Below are 22,461 nucleotides of genomic sequence, written 5' to 3'. Positions count from 1 at the left end.
TTCATTTATTAAGTCACTAATGCTACTGGATTTGGATTTTTGGACATGATAAATTTGAAAAGCCTATTAATGCCCAACTGCCCACACTGAGCAGTCTACAAATCAGGGAAGAGGTTGTGGTGGATAACATAAATTTGGAAGGCACAGCTCTCTGGAGTTCATAAAGTCATAAGATTAGATAAGCTCATTAAGGGTAAATATAAAGAAGAGAATCAAGAACTAAATCTAGGAACATTAAGAGATTGTAAAGAGGAGGAACCAGCAAATGAGAACCAAATAAGTGCAGTCATAGGAAAACTAATGTAGAGAAAAAGAGATATATCATATGCTGTTTACAGGTAAAACAAGGACTGAGAGTAGATGATTAGATTTAGCAAGGTGGAAGTGACTACAAAGGCAGATATAAATATATACAATCTGAAGATCTGTAGTAATCAGCTTTATCTTATTTTACAATGAAATGAGTTAAAACATTTAAAGCCCTTAATGTATGGCACATGCACAATACATATTTTTTCTTAATAATTATAAATATTTTATAATCAGAAAAAAAGTTATTTTCAGTCTTTAAATTTATTAAATTCCCCAACATTTGTTCAAACCAGGAGTATGATACCTGACTTAATCCTCATTTTAAAAAATAAAATGGTCCAGCACTGTATATGTAGATTAGTGATACAGTGCTTGCCTAGCATGTGCAAGGCCCTGGGTTCAACCCCCAGCTCTGCAGAAAAATAAAATTAAATAATCCCAACAGACTTGTGGAAGAAACATAAGATTTCAGTTCTCTAGGTTAGTTAATTATCTACGTAAAACCTTCCCCTAAACTATTTAGACTTAGACATTAAGTTTCCAGAGAAGTTTGTTCTATATTTTATCATCTTCAAAAGTTCTACATATAACTGCTTATTTATATCTTACATTGTCTCTATCTTCTGACAGAAATCAAAGAACTGGCTACAACCAGATAAATTAAGAAATAATAATAATAGAAACAATCTAAAATGAAAAAAAAATCTATCACTGTCTTGTCTTAAAGCATCACAGACATTCCATTTCTAATCTAAATCTTTAGCTATTTTCACTATTTGTCTGACAGTTTACTCAAGACCTCTCACTAACCTCAAGTAAGAAAACAATTTCTAAACTGAGATATTCCTTGTAACTAAGATCCAGTAGGTATTTCTCTTTGATGAAAACACCAGAAAATATAATTAAAACTTTCACATAAAAACTCCAAATTCAACATAGTCACCACCTTTTATACAGGTGCACTCAATCAAGATGCGCTCCAGAGTGACAACACTGCCAGTCACTATATATTCAGGAGGAAAAGATGAAACATAGCTTTTCTTCCCATATAGCTGCTTCTAAAACTGACAGAAGACCATTGGTATTTTCAGATTCATAGGAGCCAGAAGATAAAATGGAGAGAAAATAGAAAAAAAAAGGAGGGGGGAGACCAGGGTGGCCCTTTCATTCCTAAAGTTGCCATATTAGTAATGAAGTTAGATACAAATTCCTCTACTTGAGAGAGAACTCTCTTATTTAACCTCTAAAAAGCCTCAAGCCTAAGATACTTTTTTTTTTACTTTGCTAAGGCTCTCAAATCATTACCTTTGCTTCACAAGTTCTTTCATGAGGATACCACTTGGATAAAAGGGTTTTAAGAAAGTTTCATTTCCTTAAATTCTTAAGTAATAAAACTTCCCCCCAAAATTGTTTTCTAATTTTATTGGGAAATATATACATGGAATTAGAAATTCTAAAACATTTCTATTTGCCTCATTTGGTATGCAGTCTATCTAATTTCTAAGAAAACTCTGTTGTATTGGTTTGTCATATTGTAACTTCAGCAACTTGAATGTCTGAAGACTTAGGGTATAAAGGTCCCCGTGTTTGACCACTGTCTTCAAATTTCTGTACCGTTTGCACATGTGGTGGGTGAATTACAGAAGAATGAGCTGCCTGGATGACCCCCTGAACCTGTACTTGCTTTCCAGGAAGAGGTACAATTGTCACTGGCGCAGATCCTCTTAATGACATCTAAGAACAAATAAAAATTCAATTAACAAAAAATATATTGTACCTATGCACATAAGACAGCTGAGATCTTAATACTGGAAAACACATTTAATCACATGTATTACCAAGCATCAGGCACAGCCTGTACACCAGAGACTAAACTAGGAGGTGAGTGTACAAACTAATTTTAACAAGTAGAATAAGAGTTGTAATACAGGAAACATAGAAAGTACTGAATTGTGGAAGCAAAGAAAGAATATTAGCTTCAGCTGGGTCTTAAAGGACAAAATTCCCAGAGGGTATGTATGTAGGTAAAGAGGGGCAGGAGGACTAGAAAGGTATTTCAGACAGAGGAACTGATTGCAAAAACATGGAGGGATCTTTAGAACACATTATTCTGAGGAGATGTGGTTGAAAACCAACTAAGAAATCAAGAGTCTAAGTGACTGAAATTCCAACTTTGGGCAGTCTCTTCAAGTCACCTTGAAAGAGAATTCAGTTACTGACAAAGTCAACTCTACTTTGTTCCTTTCTGACTCCATTTACCTTTCTAAGCCTTTTCTTTTTCTTCCTCTAAGCCACTTTCTTCTGCAGTTACATTGTATTCTAGGAAGTATAGGCCTGCTAAACAAGTTTCTTTAGATCAAGGAACCAAAACTATCCCCAGGCAACAGCAAGCCTTGCAGAACAGATCACCCCACGATAAGCTTGCCCCACTAAATATCCCAGTAAAGGAACCAAGGCTGGCCCCATGCAGGAGCAATCATCTCACTATGGGAACCAAATTACCCCTCTCAGAGTGATGACCTTCCCAGAGCTTCACAGAAACAGTCTGAGAAAAGGTTCAACCAAACCATGGCTTGACCAATATGATTTCCTCTGTCACCTATACAAACGCTCCAGCTACGCAAGATACCAACCCTAGCCTTTAATTCCATTTTTTATAAAATCTCCAAGTTTCTGTCAATCCCTTGATGACAGATCTTTGGTCACTAAACCCCCATGAGGTATTCTTTGTATGGCCACACCCATTAAAAGTTCCTTTTCTTGAGGCTGGGGTTGTAGCTCAGCAGTACAGTGCTCGCCTAGCATGAGCAAGGTGCTGAGTTCTATCCTCAGCACCACATAAAAATAAATAAATAAAATAAAGGTATAAAAAAATCACAAAAATCTCAAAAAAAAAAAAAAAAAAAGTTCCTTTTCTGTCCTTCATTGTTGCTAGTGTCTTTGATTGGTATATTAGGACAGATGGCTGATCCTGGTCTGTTGGGAACACTTTGCCCCAGGTTGCCAGTAAACAGTTCTACCTCTTTTTCTTTTTTTGTACCCAGGATTGAACTCAGGAAAATTTAACCACTGAGCCAGCTCCCCAGCCCTTTTTTTGTATTTTATTTACAGACAGGGTCTTGTTAAGTTGCTCAGGGCCTCATTAAAGTTGCTGTGGCTGGCTTTGAACTTGTGGTCCTCCTGCCTCAGCCTCCCAAGCCACTGAGATTACAGGGATGCGCACTGTGCCCAGCACCTCTACCTCTTTCAAGAAGATTTCTCAGATATTTTTGGTTAACAGAGATCTTATCTTCCTTGGACAACTCTAGTTCATACATTCGTCTTGGCTTAAATCACAAACTAAAATTCTAGGCTCTGAAAGTCACCTTCCTGAAATATGCCTTTTTTCTTTTTGGCAATAGACCCAAAGAATAAGAATAAACAATTCACAAATCTTAAGTCCAGCTGGTACAGTTATCATTATACTCAAAAATAATAAAAGATCCCCTTACCTTTCAGACCCCAAGTGAAGCCATTCAATTAATGGAGAAAGCTTATAATGAGATTAATTTTCAGTTCTAAAAGATTAAGAGCCATCATTTCTAAAGAGTTTCTGGCAATCCATGTGATTTAGTACACTGTGGTCTGGCAAATGGAAAGGAAAAAAAATAGGGACCAGATTTTGCTAGTAGCTGTCCCTCACCCTTATTAACACTATTCTTCCAACCTCACAAAATGCTCATTACTCAGGGTCTCAAAGTCCACACCCTTCTGACACTCACTCTGAAACCTGATAATTTAAATTCTAAGAGACTTCTCAAGGGAAGAAAATTTAAATTCTAAGAGACTTCTCAAGGGAAGAAAAAAAGCTGGTCCTGAGCCAGGCAATGTAGTGCACTCCTGTAATCCCAGTGACTTGGAAGGCTCAGGCAGGAGGATCACAAGTTCAAGGCCAACTTTAACAATTTAGCAAGGCCATAAGCAACTTAGTGAGACCCATCTCAAAATAAAATAAAATTTAAAAATAAATTAACTAATTCAATAAAATGAGTAGCCAGCCATGGTGGCACATGCCTGTAATCCCAATGGTTCTGGAGGCTGAGGTAGGAGGATTGTGAGTTCAAAACCAGCCTCAGCAACTTAGTAAGGCCCTATCTGTAAATAAAATGTAAAAAAAGGCTGGTGGGGCTGGGGATATAGCTCAGTTGGTCGAGTGCCTGCCTAGCATTCACAAGGCCCTGAGTTCAATCCCCAGCACCACCACAAAAAAAAAAAAAAAAAAGGCTGGGGATGTGGTTCAGTGGTTAAGTGCCCTGGGTTCAACCCCCAGTACCAAAAAATAACAAATACAGTATGATTACTTATCCATGTTAATCTCAAGTGCTTGAAATGTGGCTGGTGTGATTTTTAAATGTATGTAAGCTTAACTAATTTAAATTAAAACTAAGATACCAAATTGTGGCTAATGGCTACCACAGTGAAAAGTGAAATTTTTCATCTCGAGAGCTGTGGAACCTACTGGCATATTGTGGATGACCCCAGAACTCCTTTGAAGAGATAAATGAAAAATTAGAAAGGAAAGGATTTTTTAAGGGCTTCTAAATTGGACTAAAGCCCCGATTTTTCTCATACTCCGTGGGATACCTGAACTTAAAATGTTCTCCCTAGCTAGCTAATTGGGTAACCTAAGATGGTAAATGCTTGGGTAAGGAGGTAGGGCAGGGAATTCGTAGAGTGTCATAAGAAAGAAGCCTCTTCAGCCAGTGTTTGAATCCAAGTTCCAGAAAAGCATACAGGATTTGGAGCCTGATAAGGCAGGACTATTTCTCAGCTAAAGGGCACTCACTAGCCTTTGTGATGCTTATCAAATCACTTACCCTTTCAAGGCCTAAGTTTCTTCCTTTGTAAAAAGAACTAATACTATATTTTTCACAGTTATTATAACAACAATTAAAAGAATAATAAAAGCAAAATGGGAAGGTAGGGAAAAAAAGCCTACATCTATGTTTCTTATTTGGTTCCTGTTTCAACAAGGTGTTAAAAAATGTGTGTGCCTATGTGTCCTATAAATAACAGGAAAATTTAAGAACTGTATGGATATTTCATATTATCTTTTTGTTTTAAGTGTAATAATAAAGTTATGGTTATGTTCTTTAAAGGAATCTTTATATTTTAGAGATACATATGGACATACTGAAAGCCAAAATGATAAATCTAGGATTTACTTTAACATCATTCAGTCAGCAGAGGTGGGGGCACGAGACAACATAAAATACTAATTAATGAAACTGGGTGATGAAAACCATGATGGTTCAACCTAATTATCTCTGATTCGCAATAGGTTTGAAAATTTCCATAAGTTTTTGAATAAGACCAACAACAGTAAACACTAAGTTGCTGGTCCTGTCTGGCTCCAGAGCCCAGTGTTCTTTCCATGATCTCTTATGCCTCCAGTTGCCAATCAGGACATTTTTACAGCCTCTCACTTGGTATTGGTCAACAGGCATGCCTGAATGCTAAACAAACAACTGTTCAGTGAATTAACTAATTATTTCCCAATTAAAGACACTAAGCGAATTTCTACAATTTCTTCTGGGTGTCTTTTTGATTTTTCCAACTTGAAAGATGTAAAGATTTATATTTCCTCACTTAGAATATTTGACCAATTTTTCATTTTGCGCCAAGTAACAATAAAGGGGGGACACAGATGATATGCTAACTTTCCTAGCTTCCTTAAGCCCATATGGCCAGGGAAAAATGTTTTCTACTTTTAAGTTTTGGTAGGCCCATTCTCACTGTTGACAATTCATCTTGTTCCAAGTCAGTGCCCTCTCAAATGAGAAATCTAATATCTTTGAATACAATACCTTAAAATAAAGCTTGAAAACAAAGAGAAAACTCTAAAAACATACATAGCGGGGTCTCTTCTCCCATTAGAGTAGAATTAGTACACATTTTATACAGTCTCTTCCAGAAATGACAAGGGAATATTTTCCAACTAATATTATGAGGACAAATAAATTACCAAAAAGAAAAAGAAAACCACAGACCAAGAGCTCTTATAAATTTCAATATAAAAATTATCAACAAAATATTAGCAAATTAAATCCAGTAACATATAAAAAAATGCCATGTCCAAGTGCAGTTTATTCCAGGTATGCAAGGCTGGTTCAACATTTGAATATCTATGTAACACAACACATCAACAGGCCAAAGAAGAAAAAAAATTCGTAAGATCGTACCAACTGCTGTACAGAAGATATTTGAGAAGTACAAAATTTCTTTTCAAGACAGGGTCTTGGTATGTTGCCCATGCTGGTCTCCAACTATGAGCTCAAGTAATCCTCTCATCACAGCAGCTGGGACTACAGGTATGTATCACATGCCCAGCTCTAACATCATTCCATTTAAAAAACATAACAAAAACTCAGAAAACTAGGAATAGTTGGGAATTTCCTTAAACTCAGAAAGTAAAAACCTAGCTGACATCACACATAATGGTGAAAGAATGTTTTTCCCTCTAGGTTCAGGAATAAAGCAAGATGTCCATTCTCACTACTCAATGTGGTTAAGTTCCAGTCAGTGCAATAAAGGCAAGAAAAGATTGGAAAAGAATAAACAAAAACATCCCTATTTGCAGATTACATGGTTATCTACAAAGAAAATCCCCACATCTTAAACACAATAACAACAACAAAAACCCACAACTCATCCTTCCTAGAACAAGTGAGTTCAGTAACGTTGCAGGGTACAAGATCAAGATCAATTTACAAAATCAAATGCTTTTCTATACTCAAAAAATGAACAAGTAAAATTTAAAATCAACACAATATTATTTACAACTGCTCCAAAAAACTATACAATACTGAGGGCTACTTGTCTATCTAGCTCAGTGGTAGAACACTTGCCTAGAAGAGTTGTTGGCAGAAAGTGTTAATTACTGGCCCTCTTCAGATCTGCCTCAAGGAGAGTCAAGGTTGTATACTATCCTTCCTGGTGCAGTCAGAATCCAATGACTGGTGCTGACAGGAAATATAAACGACCTGTTGGCCCCACACCTCAATCCGGAAGAGCTACTTGGCTTCAGAGCTTCCTATGGGGTCATTTGAGGCCTCTGTTGAGACTGAATCACAATTCAACTTCTCCCTCTGCCCAATCCTATTCCTTCTCTTCCTTCCCATCTACAGGTGGTAATTCCCCAGATGTACCCCTAATAAACCCTTTGCGTGCTAATCTCCCTTTTCTAGTCTGCTTTCTGGAAACCCAAACTGTGAAAGACATCAAAGAAAGGGCTGGGAGGCAAATCATGTCTCTACTTACTACTTGTGTGACCTCTAAGACAGAAGATTATAAAAGAACAGGTTGATACAAGGTAAGGCCTTAAAATGTATAAATGCTTAGGAAATTCACCTGGCAGGTAAATTTAGCTGTAATCATTGTTATCCTTTATTTCCTATGCACCTGGTTAAAGTATACAAATTTCTCCATAATATGAGTATCACTGACAGTTATGAGCTGGAAAAGACCTTAGAGATCACCAATTCTAACACTTTTAATTTCCAGATGATGAATATCTGGTCTTCTTTAAGAAGTAAATTATACAATGTACCAGAGTCAATAAAGTAAGTGACAAAGCCAGGACTCAAACCAGGTCTTCTGACTATATCCACTGTTCTTTCTAATAAACAACCCGGTCTCTCAATCTACATATACTTTATAATTCAGTGAAATTCTTCTTGCCATAACTGAAAGTTGGCTACTGTCTAAGGACCACCACCTCTACTACAGTTCTTCACTGCACTCCTCATGAGCCTACACATAGGTGAGTGTTTCCCTTCATACTTCCATGTCCTTCCCCATAACTCCCAATTTTGAAGTTTGTAACACAGACTGCTCATTCTTGGGACAGTCATGTCCCTTTATTTAAGACTTCAGAATCTGGCTCAATCTGTTCTCTCCCATCTACTCCTCATATAATCTGGTGATTTTAATATGCAACATCTAATATTTCCATGCCCAGGCATTTCATCCATTATCTTTCTTTCTTTTTTTTCTTTTAGGTACCAATGACTAAACACAGACACAGAGACATGTAACCACTGAGCCACATCCAACCCTTAATTTTCTTTTTTTTTTTTTTTTTTAATTTTGAGACAAGGTCTTGCTAAGTTGCTTTTAGGGCCTCACTTAAGTTGCTGAGGCTGGCTTTAAATTTGTGGTCCTCCTTCCTTAGCCTCCCAAACTGCTAGGATTACAGGCTCCTGGCTTATATTTCATTTATTTTCAGTTATATTTTGTTTCATTTCATTTCAAATGAGGTCTTACTATGTTGCCCAGGCTGGCCTCAAATTCCTGAACTCAAGTGATTCTCCCACCTCAGCCTCCAAAGTAGCTGGGACTACAAGTACATACCACTGTAACTGACCAGGCTTCTGTTTTTGACAACCTCTATTTCAAAGCCCTGTCTTTCACTCTCCTCAGGCACATATTCCTCTTGTCATATCCTAAAGAGTTTCTCATCAGACATTTTGGAAAGGACAATTCTTTCATGTGCAGGAATATCCTGTTCAATGCAAGACATTTAGCATCTGGCTCTGCCCATTAAGTAACAGGAGCAACCCTACCCCCCACACACACACACACAATTTCCAGACATCTCAGTAGGGAAGCAGTACTACCCCTCCACCCCCAGTTGAGAAACACTGACTTAAACCCTTTCATTACAAATATATGCACCCCTCCACAATGTCAAATTCAAATATCCCTCATTCTAAGCACTACCTCCTTCCAAAACTTTCTACCTCTGGTACATGGACTCAACAATTTGCATACAACAAAAGAAACTACCATCTATTGATCCTACTCTCTTTTCTTGGCTCTTGATCCCACTGAGGCCCGATTTCCTTCTTTAAACAACTTAAATGTCATGTCCAGCATGATAATCACTATACTGCATGCACTCATGCACTCTCAATGTTCTTTTTTCTTGTTCCACTACATATATATAGTTCAAGTACACTTGAATATGACCAGAGGAAAACACAGAACTAAACTTCTCCAGTAGATCATTAATGGTCTCCAGCAATCCTACCATACATCCCTACTCTACTGAAATTTCTTTCTTTCTTTTTTTTTAGAGAGAGAGAGAGAATTTTTAATAATTTATTTATTTTAGTTTTCGGCGGACACAACATCTTTGTTTGTATGTGGTGCTGAGGATCGAACCCGGGCCGCACGCATGCCAGCGAGCGCTCTACCGCTTGAGCCACATCCTCAGCTCCTGAAATCTCTTCTTAGTAGACTATTTTATAAACTATTCTTCCTATATTCTGAAAGCATTTCACACACAAATCCCCCAAATTTATAAGAAAACTTTCAGAGTATCTCATTCCCAGTCTACCCACCTAACATGTATTTACTTTCTAATTATACATAATATACTTGTGCTCATATCAAGTTAATTTCTCCACCTGTAGATTAATTTTCATCTCCTTTCATAAGGACACCATACCAGAATTGTTCTTTTTTTTCCTGTATTATCAAATTTTCTCCCTCTATGCATCATTCCCTTTGGTACATAAAAAGCTGTTAATTTATCCCATCTTTAAAAATAATCAAAAGAGTCAGGTATCTCGCATATATACCTATAATTCCAGCAACTCAAGCTGCTGAGGCAGAGGGATCAAAGTCTGAAGCAAGACCCTCCCCAATTTAGCAAGACTCTGTCTCAAGATAAAAGATAAAAATAACTAGGCGTTTAGCTCAGTGGTAGAGTGCCCCTGGATTCAATCCACAATACCACCCACACACAAAAATAAAATAAAACTTTCACAATCTACAACCCCCTCAGAAAACTTATTTCCTAGATCACTTTTGAAAATACTCCTCAAAGAAGTTGTTTATTCATTCAGGAGTTGTCAAATGAGTTTGCATACTCATTTTCTCCTGTCTTTCCACGCTCTCTTGGATCAAATTAGATTTTTACTGAAATAATTCTTGTCAAGGCTTTCAAGGAGCCATGTTGTGAAATATACCTGATTACTGTTATCTGTGTTAGGTATAAAATTGCCACATACAATGAATTATCAAAAAATGAACCACTGGGGCTGGAGTTGTGCCTTGCACATGCAAGACCATGGGTTCAATCCTCAGCACCACAAAAAAAATAAAATGAAATAAAGGTGTTGTGTCCAACTACAACTGAAAAAAAAAAAAAAAAGAACCACTGCTCCTTAGGGGAAACTTTCTGCAGGTCCCTGGGCACAACATTCTCAACAACTGATCAATATATAACCTTGTTTTATGTGTATTTCTACTTAAACATACCTTATTTAAAACATGTTGTTAAGCCATTAACATTGAGCTCACAGTCAATAGCACTATAATTCATGCCTAAATGAAATTTATCAAAAACAACATGCTGTTTTCTCCATTACAGCCTTCTTGCACTTGGGAACACAAGAGAGCACTAAAGTACTATGTTTGGAGCCATTTTAAACAGCACAAAATGCAAAAGACAAGGCACTAAGTAGATGGCAAAAAGAACAACTATTTACAGAATGATAGTTGAAACAAAAGAGGCCCAAAACCACTAACTTCATTCTTTGTTGATTGTATTAGGGTTCTCTAGAGGAACAGAATCAATAGGAAGTATAATTACAAAAAGAGGATTTAGTAGGTTGGCTATATGACCAGAAGCTGGATAGTCCACAATGGCCGTCTACAGGCTGGAGAGCTGGAAGAACCAGGAGCTGCGTAGTCCAAGAGGCTGAAGCTCCAGAACAAGAGGCATCAATGGTGCTACCCTAGTCCAAAACCAAAGGCTTCTGGAAACTCCCTAAAGAATCACTGGCAGAGTCCACTTTAGAAGAGTGAAGAAGTGACAGTCCAATATCCTCAGATGATCACAGAAGCAATCAAGAACCGTTAAAGCTGCTGCTTCCTTGTTCTTCCAACTTTTATTCCACCCAAGCCATCATCCTATTGGATGGTGCCGCCCATGCTTAGGGAGGGTCTCCCGTAGGCTATACCACATGCCAATCATTCCTGCACACACCCTCGATGACACACCCAGAAACCTCTTAATCATTGGCATCTCTTAATCCAATCAAGTTGGCAATTCAAATCAATGATATCCACCTTTCAGTAATCTCATCTAGTTCCATGACTGATTACCCTTACATTAAACAGATGTAGTCCCCCAGTTCTTGAATGTTATGTTCTGTTTTCCATTTTGACAATTTCTACTGGCTCAAATTCACAGATTATTTCCTCAGTTGTGTTTGAGGAAACTCTACTAATAAATTCAAACACCATTTCATCTATGTTACCATTTTTATTTCTATTTGATTTTTCATATAGTTTCCATCCCTCTGCTGGTGTTCCCCATCCATTCAGGCATGATGAACACTAGAATAACATATTATTTTAAATTCATTATCTGATACTTCCAACAGCTAGATCATCTTGAATCTGGTTCTGTTAATTATTTTGATTTCTGGAAAGTCATTTTTTTCTTGCTTTTTTGATGTTTCAATTCATAATTTCTGCCTGAATGATGGACATCATGTGTAAGATAGTTCAGACTGAGGCAAATAGTATTTATGCTTAGAAATGGATATGATTCTTCTTCTATATCATAAGTGTGTGTTAAGTGGGGGAGGATTGAGCCAATCTATTCAGAAATCAAACTGGGCTGAGTTTATTATGGTTAGCTAAAGTGTACTAACCAGCTTAAATCTCTAGTGGGGCCTGCTTGGGGTGGTGGGGGGGGCTGGTTTGCCAGAGGGTTTTTCTCACTGCTCTTGCTCCATCCTCAGCTTCAGGCTGTCTCTCTGCAGTTCCCCCCAAGAGGCTTTCTCCATACTCCTGTTCCTCCCCCAGGGATAGACTGTTGTTGCTACACTTGAAAGCAGAAGAGGGAAGGTTCTCTATTATCCTGTCCCTGTCTCAGTTTCAGGTAGGACCTATATTCTTAGGTTTTAGTAGATGGGCTTTCTCCTAGTGGCAGAAACACTAATGATGTGAAACCAGGACAGTTTCCTGCCTTTCCTCAGGGTTGTCGGTTTTCTTTTTCTTTTCTATTTCTTCCAGACACCATGGAAAAAAGGGTTTGATCCCTTTCTCCAGTGGTTTTAAACTCTTTTTCCATGGGAAAAAAATGGTCCAAGCAGGCCTGGACCCATACAGACAGGTTTTCTCTGGTTTCTTTTGCTCACCCCACCCTCACTCCTTGCCCCAGCTTTCTTATGAGCAAATGTTAGCGATCCTTCAAGAAAAGCCTATAAAAAGATAAGAACTCTCTTATGTCTGCAGCTCCAAATTTTAAGAGACTGACTATGTCAAGTGGTAGGAGAACCACTAACAAAGAGATTGGTAAACTGGTGCACTGGAGGCTAAGACAGGAGGATTCTGGATTCTCATGCTAGCCTATTCCTGAACTTTATAATTCATTAAAAATTTAGCTAAATTATTCTTTCTCCCTGGTAAGACAGTCTGACCTTGTTTTGTACTCTGCCACAAATGCCATGCACATATCCTATCTCTGTGGGTTCAAGAAAATTTATGAGTCTGCAGATTACATAATTTTTGTTTTAGATATAAGCAACACTCTATCCAGGTTTCTACATCCTAGGCAGCAGCTAGAGCCCCCATTTTTTCAGTATTATCTATATGTCCATAATTCCTAAATGTAGACCTCTCCCCCAAAATCCAGACTCAAGTATATCCAATCCTACAAGATAAATCTACTTCGATTGTCTGGTAGACAGATTTTTAAGGTGGTCCTTGTGATCCGAATCTCCTGGTGTTCATGTCTACTCTCTCTTTGAGTGTGTCTTTTTTTCTGGGGACAGAAGGAGTAACTAGAGATCAAACCAAGGGCTTTGTGTATGCAAGGCAAACACTTTGCCATTGAGCTACATTCCATCCTCCCCCCTTGAGTGAGGGAGGACTTGTGATTTGCTTCTAACCAACAGAATATAGCAAAGTTGATGCAATATTATTCCCATGATTATGTTACATTTTATGGCAAAGAAATGGGATATCATTTCCTTGATTATGGTATATATTACACAAGACTCTCTTACTGGACTTAAAAGAAGCAGGAAGCCATGTTGTGACCTGCCTATGCAAAGAATCACATGACAGGGAATTAGAGGCACCCTCTAGGAGACAAAAATAGCATCCAGCCAACAGCCAACAGAAAACTGAAGCTTTCAATCCTACAGCCACAATGAAATGAATTCTGCCAACAACCTAACTGAGCTTGGAAGTGGAGACTTCTCTAGTCTAATCTCCAGGCAAGAACCCAGCCCTAGTCAACACCTTGACCACAGCTTGTTGAGATCTCAAAAAAGAGAACCAGCTAAGATATGTCTGATCTTACAGAAACTGTGAGCTAATAAATGTGTATTGTTTTATGCCCCTAAGTTTGTGGTAATTTGTTCTGCGGCATAGAAAACTAATACAGAAAGAATGAGAAACTTAACAAATCTAAAAGCAAATTTATCTATTTATTTATTTATTTTTGGTAGTGCTGGGAATTGCACCCAGGGTTTAGCACATGCCAGGCAGGCACTGTTCCATTGAACTACATCCCCAGCCCTTAAAACCAAATTCTTGATTGTCAATATCCCCTTAAAAAGCAAAAAAAAAAAAAAAGAAAAAAAGAAAAATGTTCCATTGTCCATCTCAATAAATGGCAACTCCATTCTTCTACTCTCAATCAAGCCAACAACTATGCAGTTAATGTTAACATCTTTCTCTAAAACTTGACATCCAATGCAAGAGCAAATATCATTTGCTTTACAATCAACAGACATCCAGAATCAAACTTTCTCTCACTACCAACACTGCCACCTCATTGGCTCAAGCCACTATCACTTCTCATGTACATTTCTATAACAGCTCCTAACTGGTTTTTCTGCTTTAATTCCACAAAGCACAAGAAGGATCCTGTTGTGTATGCTTGGTTTTTTTTGTCTTTTTCAGTACTGGAGACCAAACACAAGGACACAAAGGACCAGATAGGAGAATTTTGTGTTTGAAGCCAGCCTCAACACTCAGTAAGACCATCTCAAAAAAATTTTTAAAAAAGCGGGCGGGGGGCAGGGGGGCCTGCAGCTGTGGCTCAGTGGTAGCACACTTGCTGCTGGCATGTGTGAGGTGCTGGGTTCAATTCTCAGCACTGCATATAAATAAAATAAAGGTCAATCAACAACTTTAAAAAAAATTTTTTAAAGGAAAAAAAATTTAAGCTAGACAGAATGGCACTCCTATAATCCCAGAGACTCAGAAAGTTGAGACAGAAGGATGACAAATTCAAAGCCAGCCTTGGCAACTTAGCAAGAACCTGTCTCAAAATTAAAAACAAAAAGGGCTCAATGGTAGAGTACACCTGAGTTCAAGACCCAGTACCACAAAACAAATAAATAAATAAATTTCCAATATAGCCAGGATAAATCTGTTGAAATGAAGATGATTCACCTCTTGAAACCATTAGTCTATGTCTCAAGTTAGCACAAAAGTCAAATAATCACATCTTTCTGATGTTACAAATTAGAAAATATTCTAAATCACTGTTCTCCATGAAATTCTACCTCCATTTCATGTAGGTAGAATTCTCCTACATGAAATCTACTGCTCTAGGTTTTGAGAAGTCCATAGTAAAACAACTCTAAATATACTTTATATAAAATACAATAAAACCAATTGGTCTTAACTGAATGTGTTGGCACACAACTGTAACCCAAGACTCAGGAAGCTGAGACAGGAGGATTACAAGTTTGAGGCCAGCCTGTGTGACTTACTTAGCAAGACCCTGTCTCTAAAAGTTTTAAGAAGAGCTGGGGTTATGACTCAGGGGTAGAGCACCACTGGATCCAATGCCCAGTATTACTTACTGGGGAAAAAAAAAAAAATGTCTTTGACAAGAGATTTAAGTCAAATCCACCTTCCCTCTTTATATTTCAACATTTTAAAGTCTTGTCTAGTTCTTTTTCTGAAGATTAGTAATAAAATATCTGAAATAACTTTCATACAACATATTCCTAACTTTGGTCCTTGCCTTACCTGTTGAGCAATATGAGAAATATGAGCTCCCTGAACTGCTGAACCAGGTTGAGGTGTAGTCTCTGAAGTGTTACTCTTGTGGGAATCTTCCATAATCAACTAAAAGGAAAAAAAGTCAGTTAAAATAAAAAATGCCACAAAATACTTATCTCATACTATATAATCATGTAAAACTCATCATTTGGTTGCCACCATGAAAGGGAAAAAGCTGTAGTATATAAAAAAGAGATATTCCTTGCTTACTATTTTAAATTTTCTGAATTCTGACACACGTAAGTACATGTTTAAATTTAGTAAATAGCATAATATGACTAAATTTTCAATGTTACCCACTCAGAATGTGTATGTTCATGAACACATACTCCTTAGTACAAGCTAGGGAATAGTTTCTAATTGCCTACATAGTTTCATGTAAACAATGTATTGAGTATAAGTTGAACAAATAAATAAATAAAACCATTCCTAAGGAGTTTCTAAAGATCTAGATGGTCAAAATAATCAACTGCAAGATATGCAAACAGGGTAAGAACGAGAATATGTAAATTTTAAGAGACTGACTATGTCAAGTGGTAGGAGAACCACTAACAAAGAGATTGGTAAACTGATGCACTGGAGGCTAAGACAGGAAGATTGCAAGTTCAAAGCCAGCCTCAGCAAAAGAGAGGCACTAAGCAACTCAGTGAGACCCTGTCTCTAAATGAAATACAAAAATAGGGCTGATTTAAATTAGTCGAGTGCCCCTGAGTTCAATCCCCAGAATTACCGAGAGAGAGAGAGAGAGAGAGAGAGAGACAGAGAGACAGAGATAGATAGATAGATAGATAGATATTGGTAAAAGATCTGGGTAAAATGTAAGGTATTTATGGTTATATGCAAAGATATTTAAAAAAACAGCTGGTTAGCAAGCATATGAAAAGACAGTTAACATCATAATCATTATCACTAGAGAAATAAAAAAGCAAAACCACAATAAGATACCACCTCACATCTACTAAAATGGCTAATATAAAAACAAAAAGAAAGAAGTGACAAATATTGGCAAGGATAGGGAGAAGCTAAAATTGTACTTTAGAAGTGAAAAATGGTCCAGCTGTTATGGAAAACAATACGGAGGCACCTCAAAAAACTAAACAGAATTTCCAAATGACTCAGCATTTCCCCCTCTGGATATACATATCCAAAAGAGTTTGAAAGCAAGCCAGGCATGATGGTACAGGCCTGTAATCCCAGCAACTTGAGAGGCTGAGGCAGGAGAATTACAAGTTGGAGGCCCACTGGGAAACTTAGCGAGACCCTGTCTCAAATTAAAAATCAAAAGGGCTGAGGATGCAGTACTACTAGCAAGTACTACAAGGCCATAGGTTTGATTCCCAATACCACCACCAAAAAAAAAAAAAAAAGCAGGGTCTTGAAAAGATATTTATGCATACACATAGCAGCATTATTCACAATAGGTGAAAGCAAAAGGTAGAAGCATCCCAAATTTCATCAATGGATGAATGGATAAATAAAGTGTATGTACTTGCAACAAAGTATTATTCAGTTTAGAAAATAAGGAAATTCTGACTATGCTACCATATGGATGAACTTTGGGTACATTACACTAAGTGAAATAAGCCAGTTGCAAAAAGATAAACACTGACTTCACTCATATGAGTTATCTAGAGTAGTTTTAAACCAGACTGCCAATGACTGGGTGAAGAAATGGAGGGTTGCTTAATGGGCATGAAAAAGTTCTGGAAAACTTTTTCATACACTGTACAACCATGTGAATATACATAACACTACTGAATTATTTACATTTCAAAATGCTAAATTTTATGTTATGAGTAGTATACACAATTAAAAATTTGAGATAGCAAATCTAGGTATATGCCTCTTAATATCACCAACTTAACTGTGAAGTTTAAGCTTACATACATATTCTTTTTACCTCCTTTTGTTTTTTGAAGTCAGAAAACAAATTCCTTTTTAATGTCTGAATTGAAGCTACTGTTTTTAGTCATTGAAAAAAAAGATGCAGTAAACCATGCATGGTGTGCACACCTGTAATCCTAGGAACTCCGGAGTCTGAGGCAAGAGAATCCCAAGTTCAAGGCTGGCCTAGGCAACTCAGTGAGATACTCAGCAACTCAGCAAGATCTGGTCTTGAAATAAGACATAAAAAAATGACTGGGAATGTAGCTCTGTGGTAAAGCACCCCATGGTTCAGTCCCCAGTCAAAGAAATAAAAATTTTAAGAAAGATAAAATGCATAAGATCACCTCATGCATAAAGCAGCTTTAATTTTTCCCTCTTAATTTTTTTCCCTTTTTTCTAACTTGGAAAGTTTACAATAGAAAGAAAAAAAATGGCAAATCTTAATCAATTCCAGGTGTGGCGGCACACACCTATAATCCCAGTGCTCAGGAGGCTGAGGCAGGAGGATCATGAGTACAAAGTCAGCCTCAGCGTCTTAGCAAAGCCCTAAGCAATTCAGTGAGATCCTATCTCTAAATAAAAAATACAACAACAAAAAAAGTAGGTGGGGGTGGTTAGGGATGTATCTTACTAATTAAGTGCTGTTGCATTCAATTCCTAGTACCAAAAAAAATTTTCTTAATAAATTAAAAATACTGTCTGATTTCTTCTCAGTCTTCTAAAAGAAGATAACCTATTTTCTATCATGTCATAAATAATCACTCCTATGATTCTACCATTTCCTAAACACAGCCTTATGGTTTTATCTTATTATAAACCACATGCTCACATGTGTTTTATTGAAATTATCACAGCATAACCTTTATTTGCTCACTTTTTTTTTTCTTGGTGGGGGGGGGGCGGGGTTTGGTACAGGGATTAAACTCAGGGACACTAGGCCAATGAGCCACATCCCCAGCCCTATTTTATATTTTACTCAGAGACAGGGTCTCATTGATTTGCTTAGCATCCTGCTTTTGCTGAGGCTGGCTTTTGAACTGAAGATCTTCCTACCTCAGCCTCCCAAGCCACTACATGCTCACTTTTTCTTAACTAATATTCCTAAAATTGAGGTTAAAATTAACAATGTTTTAAAAAAAAATGTTTAACAGAAGAAACTTTATGTGTACAAACATTTGGGGCAGGGTGGGTATTGGGGATTGAAACCAGGGTGCTACATCCCAGACCTTTAAATTTTTAATTTTTAAAACAGGGCCTCATTAAATTACTGGGGCTGGTCTTAAACTTGTGATTTTTCTACCTCAGCCTCCCAAGTTGCTGAGACAGAGAACCTGACTAAAAAGCATTTTCTCTAAAAATAAAACAAGCTCCAAGCTGCAGCTGAAAGCTTATACAAACAGGGCAGAATCACAAGACGGCAGTAAAACATAGATTCAGAGAATATAAGAAAGGGCACTCTTGGGGCTGGGGTTGTGGCTCAGTGGCAGAGTGCTTGCCTAGCATGTGTTAGGCACTGGGTTTGAGTCTCAGCACCGCATATAAATAAATAAAATAAAGGTTCATCAACAACTAATAAAAATATTTTTAAAAAGGGCACTCTTAAGAAAACTTGCAAAGAAAGAAACATTATAAGATAGGCATCAGATTATGGGGGTTTTATTATTTTTTTGCAGCAGTTTGGGGGATCAAATGCAGGGCTCTCTGCAGGCTAGGCAACCACTCTACCACCGAGTTACATCCTTGGCCACCTAAGAGTTTTTAAATGTCATCCTGGATTTCCTCTTTTAGAGATGTGCAAATCAAGGTTCAAAGAAATTAATTTGCTATGGATGTGAATGAAAGACCTGAAGCTAGAACTGTATTAATCGGAAGTCTCTGTGTTCTTTTATTCAGTATTGCTTCTCTTCCAAGAGTACCAGGAATACCCTTCGATTAATCTTTCCTGACTGCTCCAGGTTCCTCTTAATGTTTACAGTGTCTTGCACATATGCTAATGAGCAAGACAGCATAAGTTCCCCTTCTTCTTATAGCACTTATCATAGTATTGTAATGGAGTAATTTTCTGTCTCCCCAGCAGAAAGTTAAGTCCTAGGAAGTCAAAGACCACATCCTGTTCCTAGGATAGCAATAATAAGCTCATATTAACGTTGAATGTTTTTTTTCCCTTTTATTTCCTTGTTTACTTGGAAATACTGATTTAAAACTAATAGGACAATGGCTAGAGAAATATCCTTAGAGGATTACTTCACCCCACCTTTAGAAACGGGGCAATTAAAGCACAAGAAAAGTTGCAGCCATATCACGCCCTGCTTTGGAAATTCATTATAATGAAATGACATTACTAAAAGGCATTTTTGAAAGGACTACCACCTACTGGGGATACAGCAGTATTGCACAGATATATCAGACCAAACAAGGTTAAAAAGCTATCACATTCAAGTCGGAACCGTGGATTTTAACTAAAAGGTACATTGTAAAGTCGACAGGAAGAAATCCAGCATTTTACTAAAACGCATATTCTGTTAGTAGCAAGTGTCTCGGGATAAAATACTGTACAAACTCTCATAGGTGAGGCCAGTTTAACAATGATCCCTACCAGACCTGCACTGAAATGGCCTTAGAAGTGTTAAGTGCTCTCAAAAACTACTGGCCCAACGCTCTTCAAATGCTAACAAAACTAGCAAACATTATTTAACATTCATGATAATTTCAGTGATTAAGCTTCACGCTCCAAGGAAGAGTTGAAGCTGAGAAATACCAGGCTTCACTCTTCCTTATGTGTTTGTTTTTACAAGACTGGAGATTGAACCCAGAGCCTTGAGCATGTTAGGCAAGTGATCTACCACTAAGCCACATTCCTAGTCCTTGCTTTATGATTTAAAAAAAAAAAATCAGAGAAAAGTGTCCTCGGCTTATCCGTCGTCCAGGCGGGAAACAAATGACTTTTTGTCAGTGCCAGCCACGTAAAAACCTGTTCTCTTTCCTGCCCATCAGCCGCACCCTTCCAACACGGTTCGATTACGGCACTAACTGCGTCCCCACTAGATTGTAAGGTGCTTGAGGGATGACAGTTCTCGTCCTCCAAAGCAGGCACACACGGGCCCAGAACGGACACCGCACCCCGGTCAAGGCCACGCTGCCCTCCTCGGTTGCTAGCCCAAGACCGCGACCTCCGGCCTCCGACCGCAGAAGGCGGGCCTCTAGCCTAATACCGCCCGCGGCACCAAACTCTTGGCTTTATTTTCATTTGGGGCCGAGGGCAGGGAGGAGACCAACCACTGAAAGGACACCTCGCACAGCAAAGGCGCGAGGGCCGGAAGCGCACTCCTCCGGGCCCCCACGCAGCCCCTCCCCCTTCCGCCGTGCCCCTCCCCCACCTGAGCCGCCAGCGCGCGACCCCCACCCGGCGCGCGACGGGCTCAGAGTCCCCGCCGGCACCGCGCTCCCGCGCCCTTCCCGCCTCGGGCCAGGGGCGCTCGTCCCACCCCGCCCTCCACTTACCTGTGGCTGCCGCCTCGCTGCAGTCCGGGGCGGGAACTTCCACTCCCCCCTCCCAACTGGATCCGAATTCACTACCCACTTCCCCACCCCCCTTTCGAGGCGAGGGACGTGCTTCTTTCTCAGGGTCAGGCGGGGCAGGGAGAATCAGTGTCACTCAACAGCCAATTGTTTCTCGGCAGTCAGGGCCGCCACTGGCGGCATGATCTACACCAAACAGGGGGCAGGGGAGGGGGGCAAAACTCAGTGCAAGTGTGCGTGGGGGGTGAGGCTGGGCGGGGCCTCCGTGCGGGCCGCAGTGTGCGTCATTGCGCTACTCACGTGACGCGCCGCCATTTTGGCCGGCCTCTATGAGTCATGAGCTGTGCCGGCGGCATTTGCTAGGAACGCTCTGAATGTTGCCTGCGGTTTCCTGTCGTTTCTGGCTGTGTACCCCAGCTCCTCCTCCAAGTCCGTTTCCGAAGCCCCTCAACAACTAGGTGCTTTTTGGAGGCTGTTCTGCGTGGAGCAGGTTTCTTCGCTCTCGGCTCTGCTCCTCGCAGTGGTTTGGGTGGTCAGACTCCGTTTGTGCTTCCTGACTTTGATGCCTGCCCTATCCGCTTCTCGTAAGGAGAAAGGGCTTGAGGCTTGTCTTCCTCAGCTTTTCTTAGTTCATTCAGAGCTTTGTTTTCGGTATTGGGGATTGAAGCCGGGGTGCTCTACCACTGAATATTGTACCCTTTTTATTTTTTTGAGGCAGGGTCTCACCAAGTTTGCCAGGCTGGCCTCGAATTGCAGTCCTCTTGCTTCACCCCGAGTCGCTGTTAAACAGCCGTGTGCCGCCACACCCAGTGATAATTCTTATTTCTATGAGTAGAGTTAGATCATCTATGTGAAAGAATTTTTTCTGTTTTTTTTCGATGCTGGGTATTGAACCCAGAGCCTCACACATGCTAGGCCAAGTCTTACCTTTGAACTGCATCCTAGCTGAAAGGACTTTATACACAGATTGATTTAAAACAAAGCAAAACGAGGCGCCAGTAGAGTGGCATTTTGGTGCACAGATTTCTTCCAAATTTTTTAAAAGTATTTATGAAAAGTTTAGTAGAAATTAGATGCTATGGCACACACCTGTAATCCTTGTGTCCTGCAGTCCCATCTACGCAGAAGGAGGATCCAAAGTTTGAGACCAGACTGAGGGACTTAGTGAGAGCCTGTCTTAAAAAAATTTAAAAAGGGCGGGGCGCGGTGGCTCACGCCTGTAATCCCATCTCATCAGCTGGAGGATTGTGAGTTCAAAGCCAGCCTCAGCTACTTAGAAAGGCGCTAAGCAAAAAAGGGCTGGGGGTGTGGTTAAGTGTTCCTGAGTTCAATCCCAAGTACCAAAAAAGTAAAAAGGGCTCGGGATGTAGCTCAGTGGCAGAGTGCTTGCCTGGCACATATTATGTTTTAAAAAATAGTTGTAGATGGACAGCATGCCTTTATTTTAGTTTTTTTTTTTTTTTAATGTGATGCTGAGGATTGAACCCAGTGCCTCACAGGTGCAAGGCAAGCACTCTGCCACTGAGCTACAGCCCCAACCCTAAACTATTACTATTACTATATATACACACACACACACACACACACACACATACCTACTTCTCTGGATAAGGAATTACTTTATTCTGAGTTTTTTTCTTTATGCTTTTTAAAATTTTT

General features: G+C 39.0%; 1 protein-coding gene and 1 long non-coding RNA gene across 10 annotated transcripts in view; one reads left to right on the top strand and one right to left on the bottom strand.

The window, feature by feature from the left end:
* Window positions 1–13,721, top strand: part of LOC124087052 (uncharacterized) — a 54,077-nt gene extending 40,356 nt beyond the window's left edge. For both annotated transcript variants that reach the window (XR_006849990.1, XR_006849991.2), the window contains exons 2-4: window positions 6,582–6,662; window positions 7,539–7,663; window positions 10,730–13,721. This is a non-coding gene — a long non-coding RNA (uncharacterized LOC124087052). The remainder of the gene's footprint in view (window positions 1–6,581; window positions 6,663–7,538; window positions 7,664–10,729) is intronic.
* The window catches only part of Atf1 (activating transcription factor 1), a 46,470-nt gene extending 24,560 nt beyond the window's left edge, over window positions 1–21,910 (bottom strand). Inside the window, exons 1-4 of one of the 8 annotated variants that reach the window (XM_058576131.1) lie at window positions 20,785–21,050; window positions 17,410–17,510; window positions 15,364–15,462; window positions 1,927–2,046 (exon numbers count right to left, since the gene is read on the bottom strand). In XM_058576131.1, the coding sequence (XP_058432114.1) occupies window positions 1,927–2,046; window positions 15,364–15,456 (213 nt within the window). In that variant the 5' untranslated portion in view covers window positions 15,457–15,462; window positions 17,410–17,510; window positions 20,785–21,050. Of the gene's footprint in view, window positions 1–1,926; window positions 2,047–15,363; window positions 15,463–17,409; window positions 17,511–20,784; window positions 21,051–21,102; window positions 21,511–21,891 lie in introns of those variants that run through there. The other 7 variants (XM_046435679.2, XM_046435676.2, XM_046435677.2 and 4 more) reach the window with 7 other exon arrangements.
* Window positions 21,911–22,461: the final 551 nt, after the last annotated feature.

This window comes from Marmota monax, unplaced genomic scaffold, assembly GCF_021218885.2.
Source record: "Marmota monax isolate L192 unplaced genomic scaffold, Marmota_monax_Labrador192_F-V1.1 WCK01_AAM20220418_F8-fsc00012, whole genome shotgun sequence".
In the NCBI taxonomy this organism is placed as follows: Eukaryota; Metazoa; Chordata; class Mammalia; order Rodentia; family Sciuridae; genus Marmota; species Marmota monax.
The sequence above is the reverse complement of the archived record's forward strand: the minus strand, read 5'-3'. Positions and strand labels throughout refer to the sequence as shown.